Raw genomic sequence first — 14,010 nt, 5'->3', positions numbered from 1 at the left:
ACAGAGATCAAATTTTTTAAAAAAAGGACTTATGGATACAAAAGCCTTTTTTGTGGTAAAAAAAAAAAATTGGAAATTCCCCCAACCAAAAAACTAAACTTGAAATACTAAAATTAAAAGGAGAAATCAATAATATTGAAAGTAAAAAAAAACTATTTAATTAATAAATAAAACCAAGAGTTGGTTTTATGAAAAAGCCAATAAAATAAATAAACCTTTGGTAAATCTGATCAGAAAAAGAAAAGAAGAAAATCAAATTGTTAGTCTTAAAAATAAAAAGGGGATCTTTTCACCAATGAAGAGGAAATTAGAGAAATAATAAGGAGTTACTTTGCCTAACTTTATGCCAATAAATTTGATAACTTAAGTGAAATGGATGACTTCCTCCAAAAATATAGGCTTCCTAGATTAACAGAGGAGGAGGCAAACTGCTTAAATAGTCCCATTTCAGAAAAAGAAATAGAACAAGCTATTAATCAACTCTCCAGGAAAAAAATCCCCAGGACCAGATGGATTTACATGTGAATTCTACCAAACATTTAAAGAACAATTAGCCCCAATGTTATATAAACTATTTGAAAAAATAGGGGATGAAGGAGTCCTACCAAACTCCTTTTATGACACAGACATGGTACTGATACCTAAACCAGGTAGATTGAAAACTGAGAAAGAAAACTATAGACCAATCTCCTTAATGAATATTGATGCTAAAATCTTAAATAAGATATTAGCAAAAAGACTTCAGAAAATCATCCCCAGGATAATACACTATGATCAAGTAGGATTTATACCAGGAATGCAAGGGCTGGTTTAATATTAGGAAAACTATTAGTATAATTGACCATATTAATAATCAAATTAATAAAAACCATATGATCATCTCAATAGATGCAGAAAAACCATTTGATAAAATCCAACATCCATTCCTACTAAAAACGCTTGAGAATATAGGAATAAATGGACTATTCCTTAAAATAGTCAGGAGCATATATTTAAGACCGTCAGTAAGCATAATATGTAATGGAGATAAACTGGAACCTTTCCCAGTAAGATCAAGAGTGAAACAAGGTTGCCCACTATCACCATTACTATTCAATATTGTATTAGAAATGCTAGCCTTGGCAATAAGAGTCGAGAAAGAGATTAAAGGAATGAGAGTAGGTAATGAGGAAATCAAACTGTCACTCTTTGCAGATGATGTGATGGTATACTTAAAGAACCCCAGATATTCTAATGAAAAGTTTTTTAGAAATAATTCACAACTTTAGCAAAGTTGCTGGATACAAAATAAATCCACATAAATACTCAGCATTTTTATACATCACCAACAAAATGCAACAGCAAGAGATACAAAGAGAAATGTCAAGAGTATAAAATATTTGGGAATCCATCTACCAAAGAAAAGTCAGGAATTATATGAGCAAAATTACAAAACACTTGCCACAAAAATAAAGTCAGATTTAAATAATTGGAAAGACATTCAGTGCTCGTGGATAGGCTAAGCAAATATAATAAAGATGACAATACTCCCCAAACTAATCTATTTATTTAGTGCTATACCAATCAGACTCCCAAGAAACTATTTTAATGACCTAGAAAAAAATAACAACAAAATTCATATGGAAGAATAAAAGGTCCAGAATTTCAAGGGAATTAATGAAAAAAAAGTCAGACAAAGGTGGTCTAGGTGTACCTGATCGAAAGTTATATTATAAAGCAGCAGTCACCAAAACCATTTGGTATTGGCTAAGAAATAAACCAGTCGATCAGTGGAACAGATTAGGTACAAAGGACAAAAAAGGGTACAACTATAGCAATCTAGTGTCTGACAAACCCAAAGATACCAACATTTGGGATAAAAATTCATTATTTGAAAAAAAAACTGTTGGGAAAACTGGAAATTAGTATGGCAGAAATTAGATAAGGATCCACACTTAACACCATATACGAAGATAAGATCAAAATGGGTCCATGATTTAAGCATGAAAAATGAGATCATAAATAGATTAGAGGAACAGAGAATAGTCTACCTCTCAGACCTGTGGTGGAGGAAGGAATTTATGACCAAAAGAGAACTAGAGATCATTATTGATGACAAAATAGAAGATTTTGATTACATCAAACTAAAAAGCTTCTGTACAAACAAAACTAATGCAAACAAGATTAGAAGGGAAGTAACAAATTGGGAAAATATTTTTACAGTTAAAGGTTCTGATAAAAGCCTCATTTCCAAAATATATAGAGAACTGACCCTAATTTATAAGAAATCAAACTATTCTCCAATTGATAAATGGTCAAAGGATATGAACAGACAATTCTCAGATGATGAAATTGAAACTATATCCATTCATATGAAAAAGTGTTCCAAATCACTACTGATCAGAGAAAGGCAAATTAAGACAACTCTGAGATACCACTACACACCTGTCAGATTGGCTAAGATGACAGGAACAAATAATGATGAATGTTGGAGGGGATGTGGGAAAACTGGGACACTGATACATTGTTGGTGGAGTTGTGAAAGAATCCAGCCATTCTGGAGAGCAATTTGGAACTATGCCCAAAAAGTTATCAAACTGTGCATACCCTTTGACCCAGCATTGCTGTTATTGGGATTATATCCCAAAGAAATACTAAAGAGTGGAAAGGGACCTGTATGTGCCAAAATGTTTGTGGCAGCTCTTTTTGTAGTGGCTAGAAACTGGAAAATGAATGGATGCTCATCAATTGGAGAATGGTTGGGTAAATTATGGTATATGAAGGTTATGGAATATTATTGTTCTGTAAGAAATGACCAGCAGGATGAATTTAGAGAGGTTTGGAGAGACTTATATAAACTGATGCTGAGTGAAATGAATAGAACCAGAAGATCGCTGTACACTTCAATGTTGTATGAAGATGTATTCTGATGGAAGTGGATATCTTCAACATAAAGAAGATCCAACTCACTTCCAGTTGATCAATGATGGACAGAAACAACTACACCCAGAGAAGGAACACTGGGAATTGAATGTAAAATGTTAGCGCTACTGTCTATCTACCCAGGTTACTTATACCTTCAGAATCCAATACTTAACATGCAACAAGAAAATTGGATTTACACACATATACTGTATCTAGGTTATACTGTAACACATGTAAAATGTATGGGATTGCCTGTCATCTAGGGGAGGAGTAAAGGGAGGAGTAAATTTGGAAAAATGAATACATGATCTGATCTAGAAAATGTCCCAAATTCAATCCTAATCGGGAAATTCAGGGGGAAAAATGTCATCTGTCCATTTCAGATTGTACTAGGTCTTCTGACCCCAAAAGGATTGCACTAGGAGTATGTCATTAAGGTGAGGCTGAACATCCAAGCTTTAGGAAGTCTTAGCCCCATAAGAAGATACCCCCAGACCTATATCAGGAATAAATGTAAACTGGAAGTCTTGTCATTCACTATTCAATATGTAGTCATAGATACAGGCTGAGTGAGGGAGGAGACCTATGTGGGGAACCTGTGTCCCCAAGTAGGATGGGCTTAGCCTATGTATGGAGAAAGGAAAACAATTTAGAAATCCACAGTAGCAGTGGAACAGGCCAGATTCTAGGCTCAAACCAAGGTCTTACTTCCAACATCTAGCCCAGAAATCAGAGACAGAATCAAATACAGGAAACCCAGTCCAAAAAGGGATCAATAATTCTTACACTCTGAGCTGACTGGTGAGTCCAATACAGCATTAATCTTCTCTTTTTTCAGACCCAAACCAGATCAGGAACTTACAAAACTCAGCCCAATCAGACTTTACCCTCCATCAGACCACTCTGGAAGCACTAAAAGTTTGCAAGTCCTCAGTCTACTCTTGAGAACTAGAATAATACAACACTTAGCACCCCCCAAAAAACAGTAATATGACCAATCACCAGACCATCCCTCCAGAAGTGAAGCAGAGCTCAGCTTTAACCTCAAGTCAAGATTAGGCTGAAGGAATGAACATACAAAATAAGAACCACATCATAATGAGTGATTCTGGTGATAGGAATGCTCAAGACATGTATACAAATGAAGAGAAGTAATGCTTCAGAGAAAAACACAGCTTTGGCACAAATTCAACCAGAAAACCAAGAGGTAATGAATTAAGAGTTTAAAAAAAAAAAAAAAAAGTGTTTTTTGTTTTTTGTTTTTTTTTTCCTGAGACAATTGGGGTTAAGTGACAAGCCCAGCATCACAACAGCTAGGACATGTTAAGTATCTGAGGTCATTTGAACTCAGACCCTCCTGACTTCAGGGCTGGGGGCACTGTGCCACCTAGCTGTCCCTAAAATTTTTTTATAAATGAACCAAGTGTATATTAGGGGAGGAGGGGGAGAAAGAAGAATGGTATGAAAGAAAAATTTGAAAGAGATTTAATAGCTTGACACAAGATGTTTAAACTTTGCTCAAGCAACAAACAACCTGAAAATTACAATGAAGCAAATGGAAGCTAATGAATTCATGAGGCAATAAAAATATAAAAACAAAGTCAAAATATTTAAAAAGAAAGAATCCACCAGTTACCTAATTGAAAAATAAAAACAAAAATACAAATGCAAACTTAGGAACATTATAATCAAAACCCAAAGCTTTTAGGCCAAAGAAAAATTACTGCAGGCAATCAGAAATAAAAAATTTAAGAACCAAGAAGACACAAGCAGAATTGTACATCATATAAACACCACAATTAAAGGATAGAGAATTTGAAATATGATATTGCTGACGGCAAAAGTCATAAGCTTATAGTCAAGAATAACTTAGTATATAAGGGGAAAAAATTTTTTAATGAAATAAAGGACATCTATGGATTTCTGATGAAAAGAGTAGAGCTGTATTTGAAGTTCAAATACATGAATGAGAATTGTAAAAATGAAAATATGAATGAACACTGAATAAAGGATTAAAAAAATAAACCACAAACACTCAAATATAGGGAGATGATACAGGTGCTCATGCTAAATCCTATCCTCAAGACTGAAAAATGGAGTGCAATTAGACAAGACCTAGAGAGAGGGGAGATTCTGTTATGTCTTGATATTAAGAAAAGAATGGACAGAGAAAAGAGGAATACCCTTAGGTTAGGGGGATGGAAAGGGAAAGGAAGGTTAAAGAAAAATTATCTCACATAAGAGTTGATATCTATATAAATAAGGAGGGGGTAAGAGGGAACAATTGACACAACTTACTGTCGTCTGAACTGGTCAAAAGAAGGAAGAATATACACAGACATACACACATGCCACAGACACACACATATATATATATTCACCCAACGGGGGGGAAAGGGTGAAAGGAAGATTTGTATAGTTTAAGGGAGATGCAAACACATGTTTATATACACACATATATTCATACATATACATACAGACACACACATATAAGACAACTGGCCCAGGGATCTAAGGCTTGAATTACTGGCACAGTTGCCTAATTATTTAAATACAAAGGGCAGTGTACATGGAATAAGGAGCTTCTCTTCTGATGTCACTGTACTACCATGGGAAATGCAGAGCAGAGATGCTGTACAGAATTAAATCAATGCTGGATCCTTATCGAATTTCTTTTTTATCCTATAGTTAAATAAATTATCTTTTAACCATTAGATGGAAGTGTCTCATTTTGTTCCGATCCTGATCCTAAACCACATAGATTGCATTAATACTAAATGTATAGTAAATGCTATGTAAGCTATATAACAATGGCAAAGTAAATTAATGTCTCTGAACCTGTTTCCTCATCAGAAAATAGGGAAAATGCCACTAGTAGGTTCTACTTCATAGAGTTGATGTAACATTTTTAAAATAATGTGTCATACACATAGCAAATTTTAAAGTACTAAATAAAAGTCAGTTTTTAAGTAACTAAATATATATTTTTTACATAATTTACTCTAAGATTACAAAAATGGATATTTGATATATTAATAAGTAGAAGGTAATACAAGCCTATAATACTAAGCAGACAGAATAAATGCAGATCTAGCTATTAGAAAGACAAGAATGTCAAACCTCTGCAGTGATAGATCCCAAGACAGTGTAATTATAGCTGGACCCACTGTTCAGAACAAAGCACTGTTGTCCAGAGGGCTGTTTCTTGAATACATCCATAGGAACAGTTGCCAAAGCAAAGAATAGATCTAAAATAAAATAGAAAAAGTAGTGTATCAAAATACAGAAAGAAATGGTTTTAAGACATACTGTCTGTGACTATGAGCAAATCACAACCTTTTAACCCCCTTTATCTAAGACTTTATAAAGTTACAGAACAATTGCTGATATTGTAGAGGGATTTTTTGCACCAATAAAATTATAGATATGAACCAATTACATCAAATTCCAAATATGTGCGAAATTAATAAGAACAAAGGTTCACATACCATATTCAAATTATAGGGATTTTGAAGACTGCAATTAAGAAATACGGGGAGCAAGAAAAATTATTTTAAGTCTACTTTCAAAAGCTCAGGGAAAAAAGGAATGTGAATAAAAATGGAAACATATAATTTCTATTACCTATTCTCTTTTAAGCTAAACCAACTCAAGGTTAACAATGGTATCACTATGATGCAGTAAAAGAGGCTACCAAAAAGTGATGAGATTAGTTTAAAAAAGCTCATTTGAAAAGCTAAATATTATATTAAATCAGTACTCTATATAAAGCTTACATGTAAAATTTTAAGCTAAATTAAGTCAACTTCATTATATTTCAGCTATGCTGGATAATAAATAATAATAAACTAAAGACTAATTTTTAAATAAAAATTTCTCAAATCAGAAAAGCTAAGATTTTAGTAGTATTACCTAAGCACTATGAATACTGAGTACATGCAGTCCTCTGCCTTGGCTTTAGAAAAAGATTAAATTATTTCCCCCCGTCATACTTTCACTTCACCTCAGTATCCTAAAAGTAAGTAGGATATTGGATGCTAAACTAGTTGAAAAGAATTCCACTAAAGTAAGATAAAAATACTTACTATCTTTGGACTTTCCATCTTCTAAAACATGCATTTGTAACTCTTTGGATCTGGCATTTAATTCACTATGAAAAGAATAAAACCATCAGGTTTGCACAATGAAATATTTCAAAGTAACTCACTTCATTTGGGGTATCCGTATAAGAAGTTCCTTACAACATAATTAAAAAAAAAATGTATTTATTTAAAGCTTAAATTCAAAATAAGGAAAAAACATAACAGAAAAAGAAAGACAGAAAAAGAAAAAAGCTGTCATGTCCTCAGAACATCAGAATTCAAAATACGTAACAATAAATTTCCATTTCAAGAAAGCATATAAAAAGACATTTTATTACTAACTATTGATTTTTTCTTTGCTTCTTGTAGGTTTCCTTTTCTTCCCTGCTGAGCACTTTTTTTTTTTTTTTTTTTTTTTAAGGCACTTGGGGTTAAGTGACTTGCCCAGAGTCACATAGGTAGGAAGTGTTAAATGTCTGAAGGCAGATTTGAGCTCAGGTCCTCCTGACTTCAGGGCTGTTACTCTATCCACTACACCACCTAGCTGCCCTGTGCATTTTTTACTTTATTCTTTTTTTCCCCTTTCCTTCTCCCTCACTATCCTCAAACAGGCTACAATTAAGTATGGATATTTTTATGTATGCATACATTCACACATATACAGATCCATATACCTACATCCATATACACATATACACATAGACATATATCCACACATCTAAAACAATATTAATATGGCTGACACAGAATGAGGATTTCCCTCTTCATTAAGTCTTTAAATCTGACTTTGAGATCAATAACTACTACCACTAATTTTCTTTTTCTAAAAAATTCTGCTTTGACCATTGTTCCTGTGTTTATATATATGTATTTATATTTATATCTTATTTCCTATCCCTGCTAATTCTTCTACTTGAGTTCTATTTTTTAACTTGCCTTGCTATTATTTAACCTCCCAGCATCCACCCTTATCCTCTTCCCCAACTCTTTCCCTCCCTCTTCATCCCATTCCAATCAATCTGCATACCTTATGCCACTCCCTTTAATGTAAACACACTTCTATATCCCACCTTATCCTAATCCTTGCCCCCCATTTCTTTATAAATTTTGGAGGGTATTATATACCCTTGGGATACATATTTTGTTCCCTCTTTAACCCATTATCATTGTGAATAGGTTTTCAGAAATACTAGTCTTCCCCCATCTAAATCCTCTTACCATAATTACTATTTTTATTTTTTCCTATTTGTTTTTGCTTTTTAGAGTCACATCATACTCAGCTCTACTCTATATAGTTTATATTTCCATACATAAAATATGAGTAGTTTGTCCTTATTGAGTTTCTTAAAATTAGTCTTTGACATTGGCTCTTGGATGCTAAATTTTCTATTCAGTTCAGGTTTGTTTGAAAGAGAATCCAAAAGTCTGACAGTTCACTAAAGGTCCATTTTTGGACATTTGCTCTGGGGGTTTTGAGATTTAGCAATGATGCTCCTACATGTTTCCCCTGTAAGATCTCTTTGAGATAGGAATTGGACATTTTTTCTATTTTTACTTTCCCCCCTGTTCTATCACTTCTGAACAATTTTCTTTAATTATTTTTTGTTATTGTTATTTCATTTTTTGGTTATGGCTTCTAAGTAATCAAATTATTCTTACGTTTTCTTTTCTTGATCCATGAAAGCTATTTCACAAGATGGAGACAGTGTTCTAAAAACTGGGTGAAGGTCGGCTGTGCCCCAGGACCAGGTTTCTTTCTCCAGAGATCCCCTGGTATAAAGGACCATTCAACCCTTTTCTTTGTGAGATTAAGGTGGGACCACATTGGCATTGAAAATCCCATATAATGTAATTTTGTAATCTTAAAGATGTGGTTAGATTGAAAGTTTTTCCTCATTTATGACTTAGAATGTGAGGTCATTTGTCCTGGCTAATCATGGCAAAAATCCAGCCTATAGGGAGTGTTATATATAATTCTTGTCTATTAATTGGGCCTCTCCTCTCCTTGTCTAATTGCTTGTTGAAAGGGAGATGCCTTTCTCACAAGATCGTAATAAAAATCCTTTCTGCTTTTACCTTGAGAAATCTCCTTGATTTATTTGAGCCAGTGAGTGGTCTTTGTCCTACACAATCTGATCTCCAGATCTGTTATTTTTCTTGCTTTACAATTTCTTCTTTTTTTTTTTTTCTTCTTTATAATTTGATTTGTTCATTCTTCATCTCTTATAATTTCTTTGCCTTTCCCTTGCCCAATTCTGCTTTCCAAAAAGATATTTCCTTCTTTAAGACACTGAATCTTATTGATTAAGATGACAGGAAAAGATAATGGCAAATGTTGGAGGGGATGTAGGAAAACTGAGACACATATTTTGTGGAACTGTGAACGAATGCAACCATCCTGGGCAGCAATTTGGAACCATACTCAAATAATTGTCAAACTGTGTACACCCTTTGATGCGATGGTGTTACTATTGGGCTTATCTCCCAAAGAGATCTTAAAGAAGGGAAAGGGACCTGTATGTGCCAAAATGTTTGTGGCAACTCTTTTTGCAGTGGATAGAAATTGGAAACTGAGTGGATACCCATCAATTGAAGAATGGCTGAGTAAATTGTGGTATATGAATTGTTGTTGTTGTTGTTGCAGTAATTAATTTATTTTTTAAAATTAATTTTATAATTATAACTTTTCTTTGACAGTACATATGCATGGGTAATTTTTTACAACATTATCCCTTGCACTCACTTCTGTTCTGAATTTTCCCCTCCTTCCCTCACCCCCTCCCCTAGATGGCAGGCAGTCCCATATATGTTAAATATGTTATAGTATATCCTAGATACTATATATGTGTGCAGAACTGAATTTCTTGTTGCACAGGAAGAAATGGATTCAAAAGATAAAAATAACCTGGGAAGAAAAACAAAAGTGCAAACAGTTTACACTCATCTCCCAGTGTATTCATCCTGCTGATCATTTCTTACAGAACAAAAATATTCCATAACATTCAAATACCATAATTTACCCAACCATTCTCCAATTGATGGGCATCCATTCATTTTCCAGTTTCTAGCCACTACAAAAACGGCTGCCACAAACATTTTGGCACATACAGGTCCCTTTCCCTTTAGTATTTCCTTGGGATATAAGCCCAGTAGTAGTATGGCTGGATCAAAGGGTATGCACAGTTTGATAACTTTTTGGGCATAATTCCAGATTGCTCTCCAGAATGATTGGATTCTTTCACAACTTGTGATATATGAATATTATGGATTGTTGTTCTATAAGAAATGATCAGCAGCATGAATACAGAGAGGTTTGGAGAGACTTACATGAACTGATACTGAGTGAAATGAGCAGAACCAAGAGATCATTAGACACTTCACCAACCATATATGATGATCAATTCTGATGGATGTGGTTCTTTTCAACAATGAGAGGATCCAAATCAGTTCCAAATGATCAGAAATGAACAGAACCAGCTATACCCAGTGAAAGAACTCTGGGAAAATGAGTCTGGATCACAATATAGCATTTTCACTCTTTCTGTTATTGTTTGCTTGCATTTTTGTTTTCCTTCTCAGGTTTTTTCCTTCTTTCTAAATCCGATTTTTCTTGTGTAGCAAGACAACTGTATAAATATGTATACATATATTGTATTTAACATATAATTTAACATGTTTAACATGTATGGGACTACCTGCCATCTAGGGGAGGGGGTGGAGGGAAGAAGGGGAGAAGTTGGAACAGAAGTTTTTGCAAGGGTCAATGTTGAAAAATTACCCATACATACGTTTTACCAATAAAAATCTATATAATAATAATAATAAAAAGATTCTGAATCTCCCAGTCAGCAGAGATTTTCTCAATCTTCCTGAAATCAAACTCCCAATTCAGCATTCTGTCTGAGAGTGAAAGTTCCAATGATTCTGGCTGAGGTTACCTTTGAAACCAGCTAGCCCCAGAGCCCATCACCCTCCCTCCTATCCCCTATCCACATCACTTTCTACAGAACTAGTCTAGAGATATGTACATTTCACACTGGTTAAACCATAATCCTGGGGTTTTTATTTGTGTTTTCTCCACCGTTCCAGGAGGATCCCAGATCTTCCCCAAGTCTTATTTGTTTTTTAACCATCTGTATTCAACCTAAGGAGCAATTTTGGTTTTTTGTGTATGTGTGTGGGGTGGAGTGAGAAAATCTGGAGAGCTTGAAATTTTCTGAAGTACTCGACCATCTTCTCAGAATCTTCTACTCACAACTATAAATACTGAACAACTATTATTAGCAAATGCCATGATTGGTGTCTGTATTTCCTTCATTAACACTATTCATTTCCTCTGAGGTTTTACCTCATCTCTAGCAAATTGCAATAGGTAATGTTGGAGGGATTTTTAAAAGATGGACAAACTAATAAAAAAACCTTCTTGGTGGCACTGTGAATTGGTCCAAAAATTCTGGAAAAGAATTTGGAATTATGTCAAGAAAGTGAATGAAACAGCTAAAACCTTTAACCCATAGATTCCACAACTGGGCATATAAAGGAGATCAATAAAAAAAAAAGGAGACATATTCCAATATATTTATAGTAGTGTCTTTTGTAGTAGCAAAGATCTGTAAACAAAAGGGATGGCCACTGATTGGGGAATGTAATATTATTGTAACTATAAGATATAAATGATCACTATAAAGAACATAGGAAGACTAGATGAATACTGCTTCAAAGTGAAGAAGTCATGAGAACAACATATACAAACAGTGCAAATGTTTAAAATAAAAAAAAACAGTATAATGAAATAATTAAAATAAAATATTTCCAATTATCATGACCAAGTTTGGCTTAAAGAAGAGATGAGAGAAGGTACGTGTTCCTCCTTCTTTTTAATGGTAGAAGAATGGAATTTTTCTTTTCATCTTAAGAACTTTTTTCAATTAAAAACAACAAAAATTTTCCTCTTTTCACTTTTCCTCCTTCATCCCTCCACTCATTCCTATTGGTAAGAAAACCAAAATATTTGCTTTTGACTACAATGAAACAAATTTCCACATTGGCCATGTCCTAGTATTTGGCATAATCTGTATTACCTCTCTGTCAGGAGATAAATAGCATATTCCATGATCAATCATCTAGAATTATGACAGGTAGTCATATTATAAGGCTTTCAAGGACCTTTGTTTTTACAATATTTTATTGTGAAAATTGTTCTCTTTGTTCTGCTTACTTCATTTGTATAACTTTATATAATTCTAAGTTTTTCTGAAACTGCCCTCTTCATCATGATATAATGTGATTTTGGGGTCCCCTGACCTTGGGGCTTCTGTTCTAATGGATCAGTGATCCTGGGTCTTCTGGCTTTGGAGTCTGCCTCAGGAAACTAAGCACACCCAATCTACCTGATTCTCATCACTCCTTAGCCTGATAGCTTCTGGCCTCAGGAACAGTTCATTGCTGACTGATGATCTAGTCAGTGAAAATCAAATTTTGAAAACCATCCTCAATTTATCTGGGGATTACTCCCTAGCATTATCCTTGGGCTGTAGAATTAGCATGTGTATGAATGATAACTGTCTAAGTATATGTCCTTGCTTCAGTTTCTTTACTGTATTCTTCAGTCTGCTTTGTAATAGTGTTATATTACTTTCAATAAATTTTTGCCCCTTGACTAGGAGATGGGCTCAAGCCTGCAAATTCCTTTGAGATACCTTGCAACACTTGTCTGGGATTTTGGGGGTCTTCCTTCCCAACCTCATGTTATACCACATTCCATTACATTTATATAACATAACTTATGCAGTCATTCTCCAGTTGACAGGGACTTTCAGTTTTCCAGTTCTTTAACAGCCACAAAAGAGCTGATGCAATTTTTTTTTTTTTTGGTATATAGTGGCCTTGTTCTTCTTTGATCTCTTTGGTGGCACAGTCACAGATGTGATATACTTGAATCAAAGGGTATGTATAGCTAAGTAACTTTGGAGGCAAAGTTCCAAATTGTTTTCATGAATGACTGGGATAATTCATAGCTCCACCAATAGTGCATATCTGTTTTCCTGAACTCCCTCCCAGGATTTGTCACTTTTCTTTTTTTTTTTAATTAGATTTCCTAATCTTATGATTATGAGGTAATATTGTTTTAGTTTCCATTTACCTAATATGAAATTTTTTTAAAAAAGTTAAAATTTATTTTGTTCTTAATTTATGGAATAAAACAATCATTTTAATAACATAGTACAATAAAAGATGGGTGTGCGTGAAACTTCAAATCTTCTATGCACAACTTGCTATCCTTTCCAAACATACAATAAAATTATCATGTAAATTTATTTTGTTTTCTTTTTCTTTCTTCACACCTTCTTCCCTCTCACCTAGAGATGGCTACCAAAAGATACATATATATGTAAAATTTTCAATTATTTCTCTGAATGCAGATAGTATCTTTCTTCATATGTCCTTTATAGTTAATTTAGGTATTTATAATAAACAAAATAACTTATTTGCTCAAAGACATTCTTTTTTTTTTCTTTTTCTTTTCTTTTCTTTTTTTTTTTTTTGCTGAGGCAATTGGGGGTAAGTGTCCAGGGTCACATAGCTAGGACTTGAGTGTCTGAGGCTGGATTTGAACTAACTTCAGGGTGGGTGCTCTATCAACTGCACCACCTAACTGCCCTACTCAAAGACAATGTTACAACTATATACAATGTTCTCTTGGTTCAACTCATTTCAATCTTCATCATTTTATGCAAATCTTTCCATGTTATTTTAAAATCACTGAGATCATCATTTCTTACAGCATGGCAGTATTCCACACAATCATATAAAACAACTTGTTCAGCCATTTCTCAATTGCTGGGACTTCCTGTAATCACCAGTTCGTTGCTTCTACAAAGAGAGTTGCTAGAAACATTTTAGAATATATAGGTTCTTCTTTTTCCCTAATCATCTTTGAAAATAGACAAAGTAGTAATATTGTTATGACTTACTCTTCTCCCCTATCAGGAAGAATCCCAACCGGCTATTATCAGATATAATT

The 14,010-nt window shown here is 33.9% G+C and overlaps 1 protein-coding gene across 5 annotated transcripts in view; it reads right to left on the bottom strand.

The window, feature by feature from the left end:
• C2CD2 (C2 calcium dependent domain containing 2) overlaps positions 1-14,010 on the bottom strand; it is a 114,001-nt gene that overhangs the window by 34,107 nt on the left and 65,884 nt on the right. For all 5 annotated transcript variants that reach the window (XR_012487985.1, XM_074300481.1, XM_074300482.1 and 2 more), the window contains 2 exons: positions 6,990-7,054; positions 6,025-6,152 (listed from right to left, as the gene is read on the bottom strand). Coding sequence is in view for 4 of the 5 variants with exons in the window: in XM_074300481.1 (XP_074156582.1) it covers positions 6,025-6,152; positions 6,990-7,054 (193 nt within the window). In the remaining variant the exon portion in view is untranslated. The remainder of the gene's footprint in view (positions 1-6,024; positions 6,153-6,989; positions 7,055-14,010) is intronic.

The sequence above is a fragment of the Sminthopsis crassicaudata genome, chromosome 3, assembly GCF_048593235.1.
Source record: "Sminthopsis crassicaudata isolate SCR6 chromosome 3, ASM4859323v1, whole genome shotgun sequence".
Lineage (NCBI taxonomy): Eukaryota > Metazoa > Chordata > Mammalia > Dasyuromorphia > Dasyuridae > Sminthopsis > Sminthopsis crassicaudata.
The sequence above is the reverse complement of the archived record's forward strand: the minus strand, read 5'-3'. Positions and strand labels throughout refer to the sequence as shown.